The sequence below is a fragment of the Cygnus olor genome, chromosome 1, assembly GCF_009769625.2.
Source record: "Cygnus olor isolate bCygOlo1 chromosome 1, bCygOlo1.pri.v2, whole genome shotgun sequence".
Lineage (NCBI taxonomy): Eukaryota > Metazoa > Chordata > Aves > Anseriformes > Anatidae > Cygnus > Cygnus olor.
The window spans coordinates 113,903,752-113,925,619 of NC_049169.1; the positions used below are offsets into that span (position 1 = coordinate 113,903,752).

The 21,868-nt window shown below is 38.5% G+C and overlaps 1 protein-coding gene across 1 annotated transcript in view; it reads right to left on the bottom strand.

Moving 5' to 3' along the window:
* Window positions 1-1,552: 1,552 nt before the first annotated feature.
* The window catches only part of ERG (ETS transcription factor ERG), a 147,725-nt gene continuing 127,409 nt past the window's right edge, over window positions 1,553-21,868 (bottom strand). Inside the window, 8 exon segments of the mRNA XM_040577558.1 lie at window positions 1,553-4,062; window positions 6,878-6,925; window positions 8,794-8,850; window positions 9,216-9,233; window positions 9,236-9,283; window positions 16,166-16,237; window positions 18,265-18,345; window positions 19,397-19,600. Coding sequence (XP_040433492.1) covers window positions 3,542-4,062; window positions 6,878-6,925; window positions 8,794-8,850; window positions 9,216-9,233; window positions 9,236-9,283; window positions 16,166-16,237; window positions 18,265-18,345; window positions 19,397-19,600 — 1,049 coding nt within the window. The 3' untranslated portion in view covers window positions 1,553-3,541.

Genomic DNA, 21,868 nt, shown 5'->3' on the forward strand with positions numbered 1-21,868 from the left:
TGAGGTTTTAGAGTCTACCTGAGACTCACGTGAATGTCTTTTGTGATATGAAGACAGACTTGTTCAGCCATCCTGAGGCTGGTTTTGGCTGTGCTGTTCTTTTCTTTTCTTTTTTTTTTTTTTTTTTTTTTTTTTGGCCATGAAAGAGGGTCATGGTCTAGCAAGACCAGATCAGGTAGCAGGCAGTGAGCAGCAGAGAGCAGAGACACTGCCATGGATCCACTGCCTGTTTTGCCTCGGCCAATACCTTTGGACACTGGGCTGGTGCTTGCCCCACAGCAAGCAGACCCTGTGAGGCAGCTGCTGTAGGGTTGTAGGGAGACCCCACTAGCAGCAGGGCCACCTACCCTAACCCAGTTCCCTAGCAGCAGTAGGGGCTCTCCATCTTCTCCCTGAGAGCTGTAAAATCCAGGTATTCCAAAGCCCCTATAAAGCTGCAAGCTGTAAGTATAGCACTAAGATCCACACCATGGACTAATTTGCCAGTGAGCTACCTGGGGCCTGCTGTAGGATCTTGCTCTTCAGTTGTGAGAGGTCTTCATCACACCCAACTGCTGTGACTCCATCCCTGTCCCAGTGAAGACTTGGGCCCTACCTTTCCATGCCAGGATGTTACTGCCATTGTACATGACAGCCGCTGAGCAATACCATCTGGAAATCCTGTGGGCAGCTTTGTGAGCTCTGGGAATACTTTGAAGGCCTCCAGGCATATTCTGGCCAATCTAAACAAAAATGGTTGTTTTATATGGATTTTTAAGGGTTTAATTTAGAGGTGGTTCAACAATGCACTTACCATTTTTTGAGTTAGAAGTACACACGAAGTAGATAGCAAGCATCTATAGATGTATTTCCATTGAAAGGCAAACTATTATTCTTATAGCCAGCATAGAGGTGTGCCTTTCTAAAATAGTGAGTGACTAACCTTTAGTAGTGACTAACCTTTTCCAAGAGTTCAGTTTTTCTAACCTTTCCGTTAAGTTTTTATTTTTTAAGAGATACAGACTTAAAATGCTTATTTCCCAAACGGTCACAAGGCTTATGATGCCACTGCTTAGGTTTCAAATATTAGTAATATAATCCTGTGCTTGTAAACTGCCACCAAGACACCCATAACACAGGAATCTGGCAAGTAGGCTCCCACTGCAGAGCACCAATTAATGCTCCACAAAATGGGTATGCAGAACATTTGCTATAAAACCTGAAACCACACCCATTTTGTCTTAAAAAGAGACAAAACAACAGCAAAAGAAAGGGATATAGTTGGAGGTTTAAGCTGACTGGGGTGTCTGCAGTAAACACTGCCTGCTGTGGAAAACCACCCATAAATGTCAGTGTTAATTTTCCAGACCAGTTCTTCAGCTGGTGTTGGGGAAAAACAAAACAAAACAAAAAAAAAGGAATAATGCCATTAGGCACCAGATGTAGTTTTGGGGCCCAGGGTACAGTGTGGGAAGCCTCTAAATCTAGAACAGAAAGAAAACATCCTGCCCTTTGTAAACAGCCAAGATGGATTGCAATGACAAATTAACAAGCTACTATACACTCCATTCTAAAGTGAGGAATAATGGAAATTATTCATTATTCACTTTATTTACTAATAATGATACAGTATGTATTAATAGGAAGGGGGCATGGTAATTCAACATATGTGTCAGTATGAAGATACATCTCAGGCTGAGATTATGCTACATAATCTGATGCCAATGAAAGATAATTTCTGGGTAACAGGATTCTTCCTTAGAGGACTCCTTTAGACTTCATTTTGAATCTTGGCCATGAAGTTGTCAAAGAACTGGGCATGCAATCTCCGGGCAAAAGAAGTTTAGGACAGGAATGGCAAAACACTGTTACAAAGATTTGCAAACATTTTAGCAGAATTGTCTGGAAAAGAATATACATAGCACCTATCCACATTTAGTTTATGCTAAGCATTGCTACTTTTTCCTACTTTTTCACGATTGCCAGATTTCACAAAACAAAATTTTAAAACAAAATGCCTAACATAATTTAATTTGGTGAGAAGAAGTTCTGATAGGCGTGTCAGGAACTGAAAATGCAAATGCAAATACAAACTACTGTGTCAATCTGAATTGCCATGCTAGGCCAAGCTTATTTTATTACATACATTCTGCATTCTAAGTACTAATATGTTCATAATGTAAACATTAAGCATACAGAGTTAAAATTCAAGGCCACAATTTTTGATTGTCCCTTTTTGTGTCTTTGGTTGGCCGAGATCAACTCGTAGTGTATAAATGCATAAGTTATATAATAATTATATAAAAAGGAAAAAATAACATTGACTTGTATACTTCATTCTGACAAACGCACAGCGTTCGCGACTCAATAAAGAAAAACTGGCGCCCACCTAACAAAAATACTTAGATGATTTCTAATTTTGGCAGTCAAGGGTTGTCTCTTGCTTTAACCAATAGAAAAGAAACCCCCTTAATAACGATGAGGTTCTAACTGGTAACTTTTAAATATCAAACACAATTCCAGTTTTACTTTTTTTTTTTTTTTTAAAAAAAAAGAGATGCATATTCTGATTTCTGATTTCTTCTGCTTTTCCCTTTTTCACTTTTTTATTACTATAAAAACAAGTCTGTTCCTCCTGTAATACTGGGAATGGTATGATACTGAGCAAAATGTTTCGCAAGTCCAAACAAGTATTTCTTCATAGTCCCAACACTACTAAGTTTTCAGTCTCTTCAGTCTCTACTGGTAAAGAAGTTTCTTTTCTCCCATTCTTACCGCCTTTGTCCTCCTCTTTCTCCTTTCCTCTTCCTCTGTCAGGTGTAGGCCTCTGATCTACAATCATACACTTGCCCTTCAGCACGTTCTCATTTCCAATGTTTGGCTCAGGGTTCTTGTAATACTGTCAAGGAATCCTAAATTTTGGGTTGTCTTCACAGTTTGAGTAGCTGATAACACTCTGATGAATGGAACGCATGTGATTTTAACCAAAACAATGCCTTTATATTCCAAATCACCTTCCACACTAAACCAGCCTCTTTTGTTGATATGTCTCTAGTTTTTAAATACAGGTAGTTTTCTTTTTTCTTTTTTCCTTTTTTCCCCTTTCCCCGCCTCTTTTGTAATGATTCATATATTGTGTTAGGTCACTATAGACTTATCCTTATATTGCTGTAGTATAGTCCCAGTTTTGCATTAGCAAGATATCAAACTTTACACTTAAGCTTATCAACTTTTTAAGACCACTAGCTTTTGTAGGTTTTCCTTATCATTTCATGCTTTTACCTACTATAGTCTACTGTTGTTTGGTCCACAGAGTCGATGCCCCATATACATTACATTTTAGTATCTTAATACTTCATGAGTATCTCTTTTAAAACCCTACTACAAAGAGTCTTTTTGACATCTATTTTTAATTTTTTTTTTTCCCAGCCAAACCTTCACTTGTCTCTTTAGGCACTTTTAATTCATGTACTCCAATAGAGTTCATTGCAGCTCATCAGGGACTGTGTCCCAGTGAGCAGTGTCTTTGTTTCCTTTTTCTGGTGTTTCTTTTTTTCCCCACTTAGTAGTAGGTGCCAAGATGAGAAGGCATATGAGCAGCTGGCAGCCTGGTATTGGGGTAGATACCTCCAGTTGGTGAATTCCAGTATGGATTAGGGGCAGCAAAAAAGCTGGATGAGGTTACAGGCAAAGCAGGGGGGTGGGGAGCTACAAAGTTCATCTTCTGGGGGTGCGCATGGTAGGAGCTCATGTAGGGGAGGTCTGACGGGTATTTGTACATGGATGACTCCGGGGGGTGAGGCTGGAGGGCCTGAGCGATTCCATGGAAATCAAATTTGTAGGCATAGCGCTTACCATGAACCTTAGTCATAATATTTTTATCATAATAGTAGCGGAGTGCACGGCTGAGTTTGTCATAGTTCATGTTAGGCTTGCTTTTTCTCTCCCCCCAGCGTCGAGCCACTTCGTCAGGGTCGGTCATCTTGAATTCCCCGTTGGTGCCTTCCCAGGTGATGCAGTTGGAGTTGGAGCTGTCCGAGAGGAGCTCCAGCAGGAACTGCCATAGCTGTATCTGGCCACTCCCTGTTGGGGAAAAAAAGAATGGAATTGTCAGGACTAGTGAATAATAAAGTTAAGACACCAGTTCTTTCAGGCTCTCACATAGGACCCTATTAGGACATGTTGCAATGTCAGTTCCTACTTCTTACCCTAACTAGTCCCCTTTCTCCTAGCCCTGTCTCATGAAATCCTAAAGAGCAGAGATAATGGTTATGTGTCATGTTTTCGCTCATCTGGGTGGCAGAATGCCATTACATGGAGATTTAATAGTTACCTAATGTCATTCAGTGTAGACAATTGATGGGGAAATCATACAGTGCTCATTTAGGAAACTAATCTCTAAAGTTCAGGACAAACAGCTTTTACTTGCGTAACATTTTGCTTGTTCTCACAGCATTATGTTGCAACTAAATGTTCTCTGCTATGGAATAAGCCTACACAAAATAGAGAAGTTTAGAGAAAGCTGGACTTGTGCCAAACCATATCACCCATTTGCAGCATTTGGGGAAACGCAGAACGGAAACTTATTAGCTTGCTGTTGCACTGCATACAACCATAGGGCAAAACATTTGCAAAAACAGTGAAAAGGTCCATAAAATTCATTCTCATCATTGTTCTGTGTCAAACAAGAGTTTAAATGATTACTGAAGTTAAGACATAAAACTTTTTATTTTTTTTCTCCCTCCTTTGCCAATTTCATTTTAAAAGGAAAATAATTAGTCTGCTGTCAACTTTGCAGAAGCATGTTGCCCAGTTATAGGAGCAAAATTTGACCATTTTAGGCAATTGAAAGTAGATCGTGAAGGGCCTTGACACTGATATTCATGTTAAAAGCTTAGCATTTCTTAATAAAGCAGCACTTAAATGATGCAAAATACAGCTGAAGCAGCTTGCAAGGCAATCTGTTTCACAAGCACAATGTCAGCAGAATTTGCCAACCAACTTGCATGTGCTAACTTCTAAGTACATCTCTGACCAGGATTTGGTTGGGTTTCTTTTTTTTTTCCCCAAACCAGATACGTGGGTATAATAAACAAGCTTTTCTTTAGAAAGCTTATAGCGGTAAATTATAATATCAAGCTAGAGTAGCATCTGAAATCCATTAGCAGTTTATACTTCAGTGCAACTGAAACCCATATTCATTTAAATGCTATTTATCCAAACTGTCCTTAATGAATTTCTTCTGTTCCATTAACATGCATTAAATAAACAAACAAACAAAAGAATCCATGGTATGAGCAAGGCATGCAAGTTTTAATACACGAAACATAACAAGGGGATTAGCCTTTGAAATCAATAAACAGTTCAGCACTGGACAAAACACAAATTTTTGAATAAGCAATCCAACATATGTTCTAACATAAACACTTGCCTTCCAAATGTAATATATGGTCCTATGAAAATAAATGGTTGCTGTCAATTTCCTTTTAATGAGAGATTAATTCCACCAATTTATAAACACACAAAACATGTTAAAGCACAGGAATGATGGTGTGTAGAAATTCCATACCCACATGTTAAAAAAGTATCCCAATCCAGATCACTTTAGTGTCTTCCACAGTAATGAAGGCTACCAAATGCACACTTGACAAAATTGTAAAAGCCTGAGACTTACAAACAGATTAAAGGGAGGTAGCCACCCCCCACCCCCCCACCCCCCCAATCCAATTAAGATCTGTGTCACCTGGAAACTCAGACTCAGCACTTGAGGCCATTTGGAAAGCCCCATTCTTAATACTTATTTAACTACTTTCCTATGCAATGCAAAAACTGTCTAAAAAGTAATCTAATCTAGAAGTGCCTGATATCACTTGGGATAAAGTGAAAGGAAATGGAGCAGTATTTTGGCAAATTTGTGCTTGAAGAGGCTGTAAGATTGTTGTTGTAAGATTACTGGTGGTTGAGGAGACCTATAATGTGGAAAAAGGAGCACTGCACCCTTCGGCTGTTAAAGAAAGCGAAGTAGGAAGTGGCACAAATAATGTCAATCTATTGTGGCAGATTATGTTCTCGATTACAGTGGTATATGGCCACAGTGTGTCCTGTGGACTCAGAGAAGCAACAGTGAAATCTGCACAGTTCACAATCAGTGTTAACTCACTAGGAAGGATCTTCATCTTCAGCTAAAATACACTACAAGGCCCTGTCCATAACACACCCAGTTACCTTCTTCTTAGAGTGGGCTAACATTTCTGAGGTGTCTAATCCAATTATTCTTTGCAAATAGATTCTGCTTTCCCATTTTCCCTATATATATTTGTTGGTTTGGGTTATTCATCCAAAAGATATTTTATTTGCAAGGTCAGTATGTCATTGAATTGTAGATTAACAGAATCTATGGCACATATGACACACATCAGTAAGACACTCGTGCCCTTCTGGAGGAGTACCTGGAGGCCAGAAGGGATGTCTTACAGCACCGAAGAAAACTCCTAATGTCTAGGCAACAGAAGTGAACCCCTATTGATATAGTTACTGGAATCTACTGAGGCATTTGACTGAATATAACCACCTACTCTAGGATGAGATAAACATCTATATTAACTACATCTCCAATGATTATCATGGTAAGTAAGAGACCTAACTCATATCTAGACACATATACTAAGACACCTGAGTTTGTGTCTTAAGGGTGGGACTGACATCTGTGAGCTCAGTCCCACCTTTAAGTAATTTAGAAACCCAATCCTGCGACATGTTGGGTATCATCAGCTCCCACTGAGCCATATCGAAGAACGGCAAAGTCTGTCACATCACCTTCCGACTCTGGCCTTAAAACGGGAGTGGGGGCACTATCAGAGAAGAAAAATGCTCCTAAATCAGCAAAACCCCTTCTCACCTGGATTTGCAAGACGGCTGCTGGTCGGTCCAAGAATCTGATAAGGATCTAAAAAATTGTGAAAGAAAGATTTTAAATCATGTAACAATGTCACGTATTTTAGGTGCTGTTTTTAACTCTGTAGAGGTCATTGAGTGCCACCTGATGACACAGTAGGTCCAACACTGACAAAAGTTGTTCCTTTCCCTGCATCACAATATTTGCATGCTTTCCCTTAAAATTGGGTGTGCAAGTGAACAGTTGCAAGTATACACTTTTTTTTTTTTTTTTTTTTCCTGTATTAGTGGCACAAACACATGTTCAGACACACTGTAAATTTGGTCTAGAAGTATTCTGTTTCCCATTTAACAAAGTACACAAATACACAGACACCCTTTGGAACTATCTACTCTTGCAATGTGCTAAGGCCCACAGGCTAGAGTCCCACTGCTAACCATGGCATGGATGGGGTGAGGAAAGGACAAAGATCTCTCATCTTGAGGAGCTACATTTGTTTTCCCCTTGTCACTACTACTACTTTCTGTGCCAAAACAGCCTCCAAAAGGAGGGCGGAGAGGGCATGGCTGAACCCAGGCAATGTGACTGGCTTGTTTCTTTAACATCACAGTCCAGCGAGGGATCTCCTGAATCAACTTTGCAATTGGGGTTTCCAAATCCCATAACATCTCAATGATTTCCTCATGTGGAAATGAGGATCCCTTGTGGAAATGAAAACTGATTTTGACCTGAACTGAAATACTACAGGAAAAAGGAAAGACTGTGAAGAAGTAGGAAAGACAAAGCAATGGTCAGTAAAGCACAGCCTGTAGGCCCTTGTGTAAACAACCATGTTGCTGGGCTGTCTCATCTCTGAACAGCTGCTCTCAAACGGCCGTCAGTTTTACAGCCAAGCATATAATCAGGTTAACATTTCTTATACATTTAAATAATCTGTGCAGCTCACACACAAGCCATTTAATGGTCCCAAGGACTTACATAAATCATCAATATATTTCTGGAAAGATTCTCATGGTTGGGAGGCCAGATTAGATAAAATGCTATCTGGGCAAAAAGCAGTTTAATACTTCCCAGGCAGCATGCATGTAAGTTAACGAGACATAGTCACGTGCACAGTCTTATTCAGCTATAACAAAAACCAGAATAATGATTTGAAATCCATGTGATAGAAACAGGCCTCAGAGTCTTCTGAGCTAAGAATATCCTCCAAATCTCCCGTATTTCCTACTTCTATCCTTTTGTGTTAGCAAAAGCCATCACTGACTCAGACTGCACTGCTTTCTAGTACCTGTCTAAGACAGTTCTACAGTCTAGTTTCACAGTAAGGGCTTAAGTCCTACGCCAAGGATTAGCTGCTTTGAAACCACAAAATGCACCCATCTTGCAGAAACACTAGCCTGCAATTCAATAAACCCCTATTTTCTCCTCACAGTTTCTCAATAGGTTGGGAATCCTTCTCTTTTTCCTGTTTAATTTCAGGAGTTTAGGATGTAAAATTCAAATAGTTTTCTATGTGTTATAATCCATTTTCATCTCTTTGTTTATGCATATTTTCCAACTGCTAGCATTTCAATTACTGTGGAATATATCTTCTTTTGACATCTTTACCTTCCAGCTGTATATCTAAACTGAACATAGGTACTTTGTTTAACAGCTTTTTCACTCTGAACGATTGTCATTGCCACTAAACATTACTAAAAGCAAGTTTTAATAGCCATGGGAGGCTCCATCTAAGATCCAGCTGTACAGCCAGCTCATACACAGGTCTAGGGAATTACTCGTCACCAGCTGGAAATCTCATTAGTGCACTGAATTAGATCTTGCAATTGGCTTTGGTTGGTAGGAGAGAGACGACCTTCTGATCATGTTCAACAAACCCTGTCACACCCCAAGCATAATTCAAACAAAATGACACCCACCTAACTGTGGACGCTGGTCTTCTGTTTTGGGCACTGTTGAGGATGATGGCTGAGTAGCTGAAAATGGAGAAATCCATGTAGTTATTTTTCCAGTCTGGAAGTTGTTCACCAAACCTTCGACAGACCACATGCCTGGGACTCCTGCTGTTCACCACTCAATGATGGTCACAGTAGGATTTAGGTTTGTGAGACTATATGGTCACAGACTTGATGAAGCCTGCATTCAAGGAACATGAGGCTGCCCCAGTAACTCCACCCAGTGTTGCCTATACACAGCTAAAAGGCTTTCCAGACAAGGCACAGGTATAAGTCCTTCCGAGCTGAGAGCTGAGGTAGCTGCTATCAGTTCACCTCAGGGTCTACCCAGATTGCAACAGATGTGCATTGGGACCACAAGCTGGACATATGCAGATGTTTTTTACCTTTTGACTGAGGAGTGGGTGGGTGTGACTCGTCCATGCTGATCTCCTGGCTTGCTCATAAGGCAAATCTGCAAAGGAAAAATATAGTCCTTCATGCAGAAATGGTATAAAGTGTTACCTGTCCATAAGAGGCACATTTCTATGTGATTCATGGGACTAGAAAAATCACTGAAGTAGGAAGAATACTCCTTGTTAAACCCTATATTGTCTGTATGATTTCTAAAAATAAGAGTATCACATTGTCTTCTATAGTGCTCTTTGGAGGTGCCTATTCTTGTTAGATGCCTGAAATATCTGGCACAAATACTCTACAGAGTCCAACATTTCCAAATGCTCAGAGTACTCCCTTTGGTCACCTTGTCTGATGGATATGCTCAACTCCTGCACTTGACATAAGCATTGGTCAGGCTTATGAACCACAGTAGGCCTCGATGTGACTGTTCCCTGAACTGGACAGCTTGTTAATAATAGAACACCAGATGGGTGATCATGGCCACGACCACGAACAAAGAGCCCTAGAACAGGTGATTCACTGAAATCCCTCATGGAGAAATGACAAATTATATCAAGAGGTTGAAAGCAACATGGTAAGATTCTAAGTCTGACTGCAAGCCAATCACTTTATCTTATACATATAGCAGTCAGAGAAAGCCTAATCTAAGCATTCCATGCTGAAACAGCAGGCTGCACAGCAGTAATCTCCCTTTGGGCTGGGACACATCTCAAGGTTACTCCTTGAGGTCAAGAGATGCCTACTAACTACATTTATTGGTGAGTGAAACATTAGTCTTTAAGGGAACCTGATTTATGTTAAGATTTAGCAACTTAAATATGCAGTAGATTAGTCATTGTGACTCTTGTCATCATAATCAATTAACTATATCAATCTACTTACTATAATAAACTAAACTGCTGCTAAAACTTTGTATTGGATAGCTCCTGCAACACCTTCCTCAGCCAAAGGCACCAAGGAATGACACACAGTGTGCACTGTGGACAATTTATACTAGAGCCTTGTGGGAAAAGTCTCCCAAGAGGTCAGAGCTCAGATTAAGAATAAACTGTGTGACATTCCCTTCCAGACTGTGTATGTAACAGTATTTTATTATAAGAAGATAGACTTCAGTTGATTTACTTTGCAATTCTTTACTAGTCTGTTCCTGCTATCCCTTGAGATTAATCAAAGTTTATAGGTTGAATTTGAGAGTTCCTTTTTCTGCAGGGACATGGGAGGCAACCAAGTCTTGTTTTTGTCTTTTGGAGGTTCTCCTAAACTACTGTTATATCTTCTTTGTGTTCTTAGTGGCTCTCACTGCTGTCACGTACTTTATTATGCTCTCTCCTTGATATTATTCCTCAAGCTTGCAAGTCCTCTTTTCCCCAGATGCACCCTCTGGTCTAATTCTCATCATCTAGCATTTTTGGAGTAACTGATTGTTGCACTTTACCATTTCCACTCATTTCTCTTTTACTAGTCATTTCAAATTTAATAATTCCTTTTCTTTCACAGTTCCTCCCACATCCCAGTATCCTCACAGATCTCTAAAACCTTAGAATGTGAAAACAGTGAACGTGCTTAAATGTTAAGAACAGCTATATACACATATTTCACATATTCTCTATTTCTTTCAAAAAGTGGTGTTTTTTTTGTTTGTTTGATTGATTTTTTATTTTTTTTTCCATGCTTCATCTATTTAAATGTACCTTTCTGCTTCTTGGAACAAGCTGCTTAATTTTATGTGTCTAAACTAAATTCTCATTTTCTTTTTTTTTTTTTTTTCCACATAGGCATTACTTTTATTTCAGTTAAATGGTTTAGTATATAAAATGAAGAGACTAAACCATAAAAGCTTTATTCATAAAGAACTAAAACTAAAACATAAAAGCTTTCTTGATAAAGTATATGAAGGAAATTCAGACGTTCTTTTTAGCTTTTGAAATCTTTTGCAGTTGCTTGTGCTTTTCTATGGCTGGCTTAAACACATTAGCTGAAATTGTTGCCAAGATCATAGACTTATGTAGCTGGCCCAGGATTCCAGCAAGGTAGCAGTACCCTCCTCGTAGAACTAAAGTGGTGCAAATAATGATTGTTAACAGTGCTTGTGCTTTATTTTAGAAATTATTGGAAATGAAAGCAATTGGGAAGTAAAGAAACAGTCACAGACTGGCTCTGTGCACACCAGGTGCACCTCTCTGTCCATTTCCAAGCACTATAAGCAGGAATATCAAATGAAAATAAAGTGTAATATGAAATTCAGAACCAAATTGCTTGTAATTTATTTAGTCTGTTTGGCCTGAGGAACAGACTGGCACTACCCAGCCCTGTCGTTTCCTGGAATCTTACACTTCAAAAACTTTGCTTTTGCTGACATATGCATTTTGTCTTTGTATTGCATTTAAATAACTAGTGCCCTTTTCTCCCTGGTTTCTTGAGAACTATTCCAGAGTCTCATTTTTCAGATACTTGGAGAAAAAAAATTGTAAAAGCATTCATCTCTTAGCAGAAAATGGGTGTGGAGCTGAATCATGTTGATGTCCTGGACAGTTTGAGATCAACACCTGCTATCAATTGATGCAATTGGAGAAACCTTATCGCCTGAAAACTCTAAGAAATTCAGAAGAACTCTAGTCACCTTTCCAGGATTTTCCAAGTTCTGTTTGTACAGAAGGGAACAGCTCAGCCATGGTGCCAATTGCAGGACAGTGTTTGGAGTTCAAACAGGTCCAGGATCTTCTAAACAAGACTAGGTACTTACAGAATAATAGAATCACGGAATGGTTTGGGTTGGAAGGGATCTTAAGATCATCTAATTCCATCCTCCCTGCCACGGGCAGGTACACTCCCACCAGACCAGGTTGATCAAAGCCCCGTCCTAACTGACCTTAAACACTTCCAGGGATGGGGCATCCTCAACTTCTCTGGAAAACCTGTTCCAGTGTCTCATCACCCTCACAGTGAAGAATTTCTTCCTTATATCTAATCTAAATCTACCCTTTTTCAGTTTAAAGCCATTATCCTTGTCCTATCCCTACACCCCTGACAAAGAGTCCATCCCCAGCTTTCCTGTAGGCCCCCTTTAGATACTGGAAAGCCACTATAAGGTCTTCCTGGAGCCTTCCCTTCTCCAGGCTGAACACCCCAACTCCCTCAGCCTGGCTTCAGAGGAGAGGAGCTCCAACCTCTTGATCATATTTGTGGCCCTCCTCTGGACTCATTCTAATACTTCCATACTTGTGTGTATTGTGTCCTCTCCTCTCCTCTCCTCTCCTCTCCTCTCCTCTCCTCTCCTCTCCTCTCCTCTCCTCTCCTCTCCTCTCCTCAAAATATTTAGACATATGTACACTGAGAGGGCTGTGTGATGCTGTCTGCTTGTACTCAGTGGCACTTACAGCCCTGAAATACTTGTGGTACAAATTTAGTACTGTGAGAAAACTTTTGCCTTTTAACACATCATAGGATGGTTTTCTGACTACACTCTCTCCTTTAATAGAAAAATCCACTTATCAGCCTTGCTTGAAACAGCACAAAATTCCAACTTCATTCTTAGTTCAGTATTGCACCTTGATAAACATGTTGCTATCCTAGATAAGCAGATCTGTTCTTGTTCATGGGATATTAGTACAACATGTTCTTATCTTGGACAAATCTTTGATGGGAATGCTTCTGTTTGGTGAGACGTAGACAAACCCATATTAGGTCTTCCTGAGCTCCTGATAGCTTCACTGTGTTACTTTCAGCTTGCTGAAACCTTGTGTTCTGTTGTAAAGGTGACTGAAGTAATATGCCTTTGTTATTGTAATTCATTATAAACATTGCTCATTTCCTATTTGCTATTGTAGTACCTTAACAATGGCAATGCTTAATTACTTTCTCCAAATTGCATCCCAGGATTTGGCCAATTCCATTTAACCTTGTTTATTCCTCCTCCCGCCCTCTTTTTGACCTTTTTCATGTCATCAAATGATTGTCCCAAGAGTCTGCTATTGCTCTTTGATGAAATGTGATTTGTTATGGAAAAGCTTCTTTGCAGTCTAGTTGACATGTAATGTTTAACAGAAAGGACAAGCCAAGGAATAATTCAGTAAACTAGTGGAGACTTGTTAGTGTTAGGACAGAGGTTGGACTCGGTGATCTTGGAGGTCTCTTCCAACCTAGGTGATTCTGTGATTCTGTGATTCTGTTGAAAATAGTTTCTTGACAGAAAACTGAATTTCTGAAAAAAATCTTTCTGAATGAATGAACATTCCAACCTTGAAGATGTTTGCCAGCTCTCTATTGTAAAAGATAAAATAAAATAATTCTTTTCAAAAATCACATGATATTTTGTTGCAGGAAATGCTAGTTATGATACACCAGTTTCTCACAGAAGAATAGAGGCATGCTATATCCAAACTACAATTCTCACAAGGAATTGCATCAATACAGAAAGATGCTTTTAATGTTAACATAAAGTGTTTTGTTTTGTAGATGTCAGGATGTTTATTTGGATAAAATGCTGAAAGAAAGGTTTCACAATAACAATTTTTTAAAAGATTTTTAAAAAATCTTTACTTCAGAGAAAACTAGTACTTTATTTTTCCATCACAAGTCAGGATGAAAAAAAATATTGAAAACATAGAATTTCTCATGGGATAGAAAAGCCAATTTTTGTGAACACCACTGGAAATATATCCCAAAAATTGTATTCTTTCACAACAGACTCATTCTAGCCTCCACATGAAATCCTCTCAATTGGCATGGTTATTTGCTATCGGACACCCAGGTACCTCTGCTCTGATGTCGCATGCTCCTTTTCATTGGAAACTACTGACAGCTTTGGGCATCTAGTATAACATTGCATAGTTAGCAGTTGTTTCTACATATACGATGTGTCTTCTCATTCATATTCATGTCCAGATTCCTCTATGCCATTCAAAGCTCTTGGGTGCTACAATAACTTGTGATCACGAGAGACACAATCTGCTTTAATGTTTCATGAAAATATCTTTTAACTTCTTCTGAATATTCTTTTTTTCTAATAGTGGGAAACAGACAAAGCAGGTACTCTGTGACACTCTTTATTTGACAATTATATCATGATTTTTCATCCCCAGACCCTGAGTTGAACAATCTCAAACTTTTATGTCTTTCAATAGGTTCAAAAGATTCTCCCATATTCCCATGGCTTGCTCTAACACCAATTCTGCAAATAACCTTTTTGATAAGGGATGATTCATACGGTTTTCTGTACAAGGCCACACTGTTGATTTATTTAATAGTACAATCAGATTTCCCATGCAACCCTCCACTATGCTCCTTCATTTGTTTACTTTTTTCACTTCAGCCAGCAACTAGAGCAGTGGCTTTCATTGTGCCGTAAATAAAGTTGCCTATGTTTAGCTCTTCTTTTATGATTGAAGAAGGTTAATTTCAGATCAGTAAGATATACAGAAAACTTGTGCTTATACTGCATTTGTCAACTTGTATTTTCAGCTGTTAGCATATTGCCAGTTCATTTATCTCGACTAAGACCTCTGGGCTACTTCACAGGGATCCTTTGGAGGAATATTTGGTTCTGACTAATGTCAAAATCTCATGCTAGCTCCAAGATCTATACCAAATTTTATTCTGTCTTTTTTCCCATTACTATTAACTATTTATAATGCAGGCAATGCTAAAGCACCCATGATTTAAGCTGTTTACTTTTTAGACTTGGTAGCGGGTAATTGGCCAGTTCTTGATCTGTTAAAATATTTTGTTTCTTACAATACACTAATGTAAGTTTTATTGTAAATAGTTGTGGGGAACCTCGGTAAATTCCCTATGAAATTCAAATGCCAAATATATAAATTGGATCTTTGGTTTCCTTTTTATTCACTACAGCATTGCTACAGATGAATAATTCTAGCAGAAGAGTTTCTTTACCTATAAATTGGGCAGGGTGGATTTATTCATGTTTTTGGTCTGGTAATGTTTCCCTATCTATCTTTTTTGTTTATGCATTAACAAATCTACAGACAGGCATATATACCTGTATATAAATGTACACAAATAGTTAGTTGCATATACTCTCCTGGATTGTGCCCTACAGCATTGATAAAACATAAATAAAATATGTCTTATTAAAAAAAAAAAGCGAAGTTTTTAATGAGAGAAAGTATCTTTTCAAAAGAGCTCAGTCAATTCAAGTGTATGTCCCTTCAGACCACTTGGATGTATGCCTCTGGCTCAGTTATGGGTTTCCTTTAAATTCAGTATTTTGTTCCAACTCCCCTCAATGTATTACAATACTTTATGCTTATTACTGAAAAAGCAAATGTCCAGATAAGGCAGTTTTCCAACATCATTAGTTGTGAAGGGTGATGCAAAGAAAGTTTTTTACTTCATAGCAATGTCCTCATCTTTGTAATTATTCCCTTTAGCCTTTCACAAAACAGCACACCCACAATACTTCCATGGACCTCACACTTCTCAACAATAAGAACTTCCTTGTGGTTTGTTTTTACTTATTCAATCTCTTAAATTCATGATCAGATGTATAAAATAAAAAATAGAGAGCAGGAGAAATATTTTAGAGTACTTTTTTCCAATATATTTCAACTTACAAAAGAGGATATCCTGACTCATTTCACAGACAGGGAGCTAAAGCACATTGAAAAATGACTGCACTGGAATCACGCAACAAAACCAGTGAACACAGCTCTAGTCTTCTGATTCTCTGGTGTCTAGAACTCTAGACTGCATTGCTTTAAAGGCAGAGATAAGTGGATGACACAGATTTTAACTTTTCTATTTAATCATCTTACTCTACACAATGTTATATATGCAGACATATATATAAATGTGTACATAATATGTGTGTGCATACATAATATAACCTATCATTTATCAAGAGAAAATAGAAGGAGTAAAAGACAGAGATGTTTCAAGGGATCAAATGAATAGTACAAAAGGTTGTCATTGTTCATACCTGTCCTGGTTGTAATTCTTTGTGTTGCTTCTGGATAAACTGATGTATTTGGAAAAATAAAAGTGGCACCTCCTAAAGAGAAAGAAGAAGACATAACACCTAAAGATTCATTTTCACAGTCCCTAATTCCATTGATACTTTCCCTCTTCTAGTGTGTCTAAATGAAGACTACGAATATTTTGTACCTTAGGAATGTTATATGAATACTGATAGCCTTTTCACCTGTGTAAATCCTCTCATGACTGGATACATGTCCATGCAAAATCAATGTCAAGGGGGAAGAGAATCAAGTTCAAGAAATCCCTTCTGCCTTCCCCACACATCCCCACCACATGGGCAGGTTGTTTCATATCTTCTGAAATAAGACTTCTTTGCCTTCTCTTCGTGCTTGGAAGAACATGCACTTCCCAAACAAGTTCATATTTCCCACAGAGACTGCAGGCCTGGGCAAAAGCCTATTCATGTCAGTGGCATCTTCTCACAGACCTTGGTGGGCTTTGGGTCAGACCCTCAGAAACCCCACTAAAAATATTGAGCTTGATAATAGAAAATGGTATCTCACGTCTCAGGAACTGAAATTGCTTTACATCAACAGACCTCTAATTGCCATTTCTAGGAATGTGAACAGGATCATTAGGAATTGTCTGTGTAGTTACTCCTGACTTCATGAGGAACTTGTTCCTAACCCTTTTGTGGTCTTTTGAAAACCCCACTCCAAAGCTCTTATGCCAACAGAACAATGCAATTTTTCCTATGGCAATGATCAATGGCATAATTGCAGACAATCTCGTTTTGGTGAACTGTATTTTAAAACAGCGTTGTCAGTGCACATATAGAAAAAGATAACACATGGAACTGCTGAACAACACTTGGATAACTGTATGTGGAAACTGCTTGGCAAATTAGGATTGGGAAGCCAAAGATGGAAAAGACTATAGAGGCCATCTATTTTTAAAAAGAGCTTATGGCTTATTCCAAACCCCATCAAAGTCAATGGAAAAAATTTCTGTTGCTTTTGGTAGGATTTGTTGGAGGCCTATAGCCCACAGTAGGACTTTATGTCAAATGGCAAACATCTAATCCCAGTGAGAAATCTTCTGATCTAGTTCATTTCTCTATGAAACTCACTGCTATTTACCACAGTGAAAACAAAGTGAAATATGAAATATTGCCTTTAATTTTTATTTGATTTTTTTATTTCACTTTACTTTTCATTTGCATTATCCTTTGTATTATCTTTTTCATTTCTCATAAATAATTGTTATTTCTGGTCACTGTAGGCAGCTAATACCCTCAGGCATGATCATGCAATATTCCAAACAACTTTAATCAATATGCATACTATACTATATGTACAATTCCATGCCATCCTCTGTTGCACAACCGTTAGAGAAAGATAAATGTATTCTGAATTATTTTCATAAATATTTTAAGTCAAAGCTTGAAAGACATGCTTTTGAGGCTTTTGTTGTATTGTTTTCCTACTTATATTCTATACTTGCCTGTGCCAGCTTAACAGAAGGGTGAGTACTAACAAAAATCATTTTACATTCAGATCAGACTTAGTGGAGATTCTAACGTCGAATTTAGTGGAGATCCCAACACAAGACACATATTATAGCTGATAAATGAGATGGGGTAGCTGCCTAAATAACAATTTTATTAAGTATTCAATATATACTGCATGGGAGGGGAAATGGTCCCCATATACCACAGCATTTAGGCAAGCGCTGAAGCACTTTTGAGCTCCAGCAACGTTTTTGGGATTCATGGTATAGATCTGACAGTAAAATGAGACAGAACGAGAAAAAAACTTTCAGAGACAAAGGCCCCAAGCCTGCAGTTTATCATGTGTTAGGGACCCCATTAGCTTGTAGAACACAAGAAATTATCAGTGGGGAAACCATTTTGCACCATCTGACCCTAAGTGACCCCACCTTTTTTCTATGTGTATGTGCATAAAACACACACACAGCAAGGAGAGGATACGCTCATCTCCCTCCTTGTTTACTATTTCCACTTTGAGCAAGCAACCCATAAACAGGAATCCTGTGCTTTTAGAAGATGACCTATAGCAACGGGAGCAGTGCCAGCATTACCTGTGTTTCTAGCATGCATTAACCGTGGAGAGTTTTGTAAGGCCTTATCAACATCATCTGAAGTCAAATGTGGAAGAGGAGCTACAAAACAAAACAAAAAGCAACACCAAAATGAAAAAAAAAAATGAGAATTATCTTTTAAAACCATATTTTCCCATAGAGGATTGTTTGAATGTGAATCTACCAACAGTGAGTTTCAGTCTGCAGTTTGTAGGGAGGTATGTGTGTTATAGCTTAAACAACAGCATTCATTTATTTAAAATTATGAATGCAGAATATTTCTGGCTGATTATTGGTAGTGTGCGTGTGGAGAAGACTGCACCGCACTGGTGTTGCAATGCTTGTTGTTTTTTTCTTTTAAAACCATGTTCATTTTAACTTCTTTAAACTGAGGCACACCTGCAAAATTTCCTCAAGCTTAGATAAAAGTGCTCAAGTCAGGAATTCACTAGTCCCTTCTTTTCCTTTGAAATGCTAGCCATACACTAGAAGTAATTTGCATTTGGACTTCAGGGACTGTTTTTTATTTTTATTTTGTTATTTTATATATTTTTTTCCCCACAAATTTACAGAACTTTTATTCAATTCAATGAAATCTTTCTTATCCTATTAAGAGTAGAGCAAACTGCTGCTAGTTCTTAAAATCATGCCTGGAATTTTCTTTATAAATCAATGTTTGCACTATTATTTAGTGTTCTCATTGTTAAAATGGAAAGAAACAAGTATGTGACCAGAAAAAACATTAGCACTGAGTCCCATCTGATTTTCTTCCTAGAGCGTACTGATAAATATGCTGGGGTTCAATTGAATTTTGTCTGAGATGGACACGTAGAAATATTGCCTAACTCTTATCTTCATATACATTGCCTAACTCTTATCTTCAACAAAGATAAGTGAAAATCATCTTAACAAAGATGAGCGAAAGCCAACAGAAAATAATGGGAATCTTTCCTTCAGAATCAAGAGGCTTTGGATCAGGCTTCTTGTTATGTTCCTAGGATCAGCAACATTAGCAACAGAGACATCTGAAAACCCATCAGGATGTATTCATACCATTAAAATCAATAAAAATAAAGGCTGGTATCAACTATACACATATGCACATATGCACAATGACAGAAAACTGGCTTACTCTCTCTGAGGTAGTGTAGATGTGACAGGAGGATATCTGCATTATAGCTTGGGGTGAGTCTCTGGAAGTCGTCTTTGGTCATTTTACACAACTCCTTCCCATCAATGTTCTGGAACAACAAGATGTCCACATCTGGGAGACCATACTCCTTCACTGCCCACTCCAGCCACTGGCGTACGTGGTCTGTACTCCATAACGTAGGATCTAGTGTTATTACAAAGCATAAAATTAGTTGGAAGGAGAGAGCGTTGATGTGCTAGATCAGTGCAAAAAGAATGTAAACCAAATTGGAGAGACCTTAATCTCCTGCATACTGACTGGCGGAGATACATGAGGAATTACTTTGTTCTACTGGGTGGAGAGGAGAATAACTGTCCTTTGAAAAATACTAGTGAAGAGCTGTAAACCCTGATTATTAACAGCAAGCCCTCTACTGTTGGGCTCCTTCTTCCATTTAATATTTTCATCTTGCCATTTTTCTGAATTTCTATCCACAAATTAACACAGGCTCCTGTCCTCATGCAAAGAACACTATTCAGAAAATCATTTAAGACAGTCTATTAACAACACTACAACCTGCATCTGAAAAAATTTCAAAGCTCTCAGTTGAATCTGTACCCTTATTCAAGAGAAATTTCCACTCAAATCAATATTACTATTTCCTACCATAGGCTAAGCAAGCACTCAGATTTGGCTATTTATTTCATACGCTAGAGTGTTATTTCATAAACTAGAGTGGGTCATATTAAAATATTCTGCACTTCCTTTCCTAGACTTCTGTGTTGTTTTGCTATATGTTCCTACACTTGCATGGGTTTTTAACTTACTACCTGAAGTATTGGCAAAGCCACCAGGGGAACAAAACAAGAACAAGCCCAAATACCTTGAATCTTCAAGAGCCATATTTGAATCTCCGATTCTAACTTGAAGTTCTTTTTGTTGTTGTTGTTGTTCTCTTTTTTTTCCCTCTAAACTACTCATTTCTGCCTCTTCTGTTCTCCTTTTTGCTATTCCTGTGAGTTAGAGCAAGCCCACACCAACCTGAAGGTCCCTAAAGACCTGCAATGCACATCCTCATAACGGAAGACAGAGCTCCTGGAATGAAGACTTTATACTTTTTGCAGAGAAAAGGTAAGAGCCAAGGAGACACATATTCCTCAAGAGTTTCTGCCTTTCAGCACAGAGAGGTCAAATGGCTATAATCCATCGCACAAAAGTCTGCAAAGGGCTGGGACTTGAAAGACAGCCTAAATATATTTTCTGTGTATTGACTTCTGTGCCATATTATCTCTTCTGACCATTATTCAGGTTGATCTGAAAGAGGTGGGGACCTCTTTCCATTGACTAGACACTATTCAGAGTCTGTCATGCTGCTCATTCCCAATCCTTTACTCATCAGTGCTTCCCCTTTTCTGAAGCTTCTCTTGGAATTTTAAGTCAGAAGTGAAAGTCAGAGTACTTGGTCCTCTGGAGCTTCAGGGTGTTTCTCCATTCTCACAAGCACACCAGAAATCACTTAAAATAACCCCTCCATCTGGTGTGAAATATGTAGCAAACTACAGGGATTAAAGTCTGATCCCTTGGGGTCTGGTTGAGATCGCCCACACCTACAGCAGAGAATTCCAGCAACTGCATTCAGTACGGGTTGAACTAAACAACCAAACATCAGGAAGCTTACCAAAATATTTTAATTATGCCTATTTTTAAATGTATCTTATTTATCATAACTAATGAGTTACAGTTGGAAATGTGAATTTTGCTTTTTTATTGCTAAGCATTGTCACATGAGTAGCACACTGCCTATGTGGTAGCCAAACAAAACTACTGATTTTTACCTATATATTTCTCAATATAGCAAGGCTGTGACTGTGACTCTCTTGTACATTGAATGTCACTCTAATTCACCTCAAAACACAGCTCCAGAAATACACTGAGAAAAAAAGATCTTGCTGAGCTAACCGTGCTGAGAGTTACTAAAAGACTGAAAGAAGTAACAGCCAGCAAGAAGACAAATGTTTGTTTTAGAACAACATTCATATGCCATGAGTTTCAGTGTGGTCTGCTTCCAGCTAGGCTGGACACCTCATTATTCAGTGCATCACTCTGCTGTGCTTCAGAAAAGAACTGTCAACACCATTACAGAGGATACTGCAACATATTTGTCCACACATATCTTGACAAATAACTGAAATAATCACAGCTTGCAAAATTGGCCACAGTTAGGACTCTTGCATATATTAGCAACTGAAAAAACTGTAAGAATATTAAGCAACATAGTAGTAGCAGAAATGTTTCTGAGAGGCACATCTATGTTGGAGAGGAACTAGTAGCAAAACATTCCCTTCTGTTCGCAGGTTGCAGGTGTTTGTCGTGTATGTATCCAATGATGTATGAACACCTATATATTTCAAGATGGTCTAATGCTTGGACTTCAGAAATAGTCACGGTATTTTGCAAACCTAGGCAACAAAC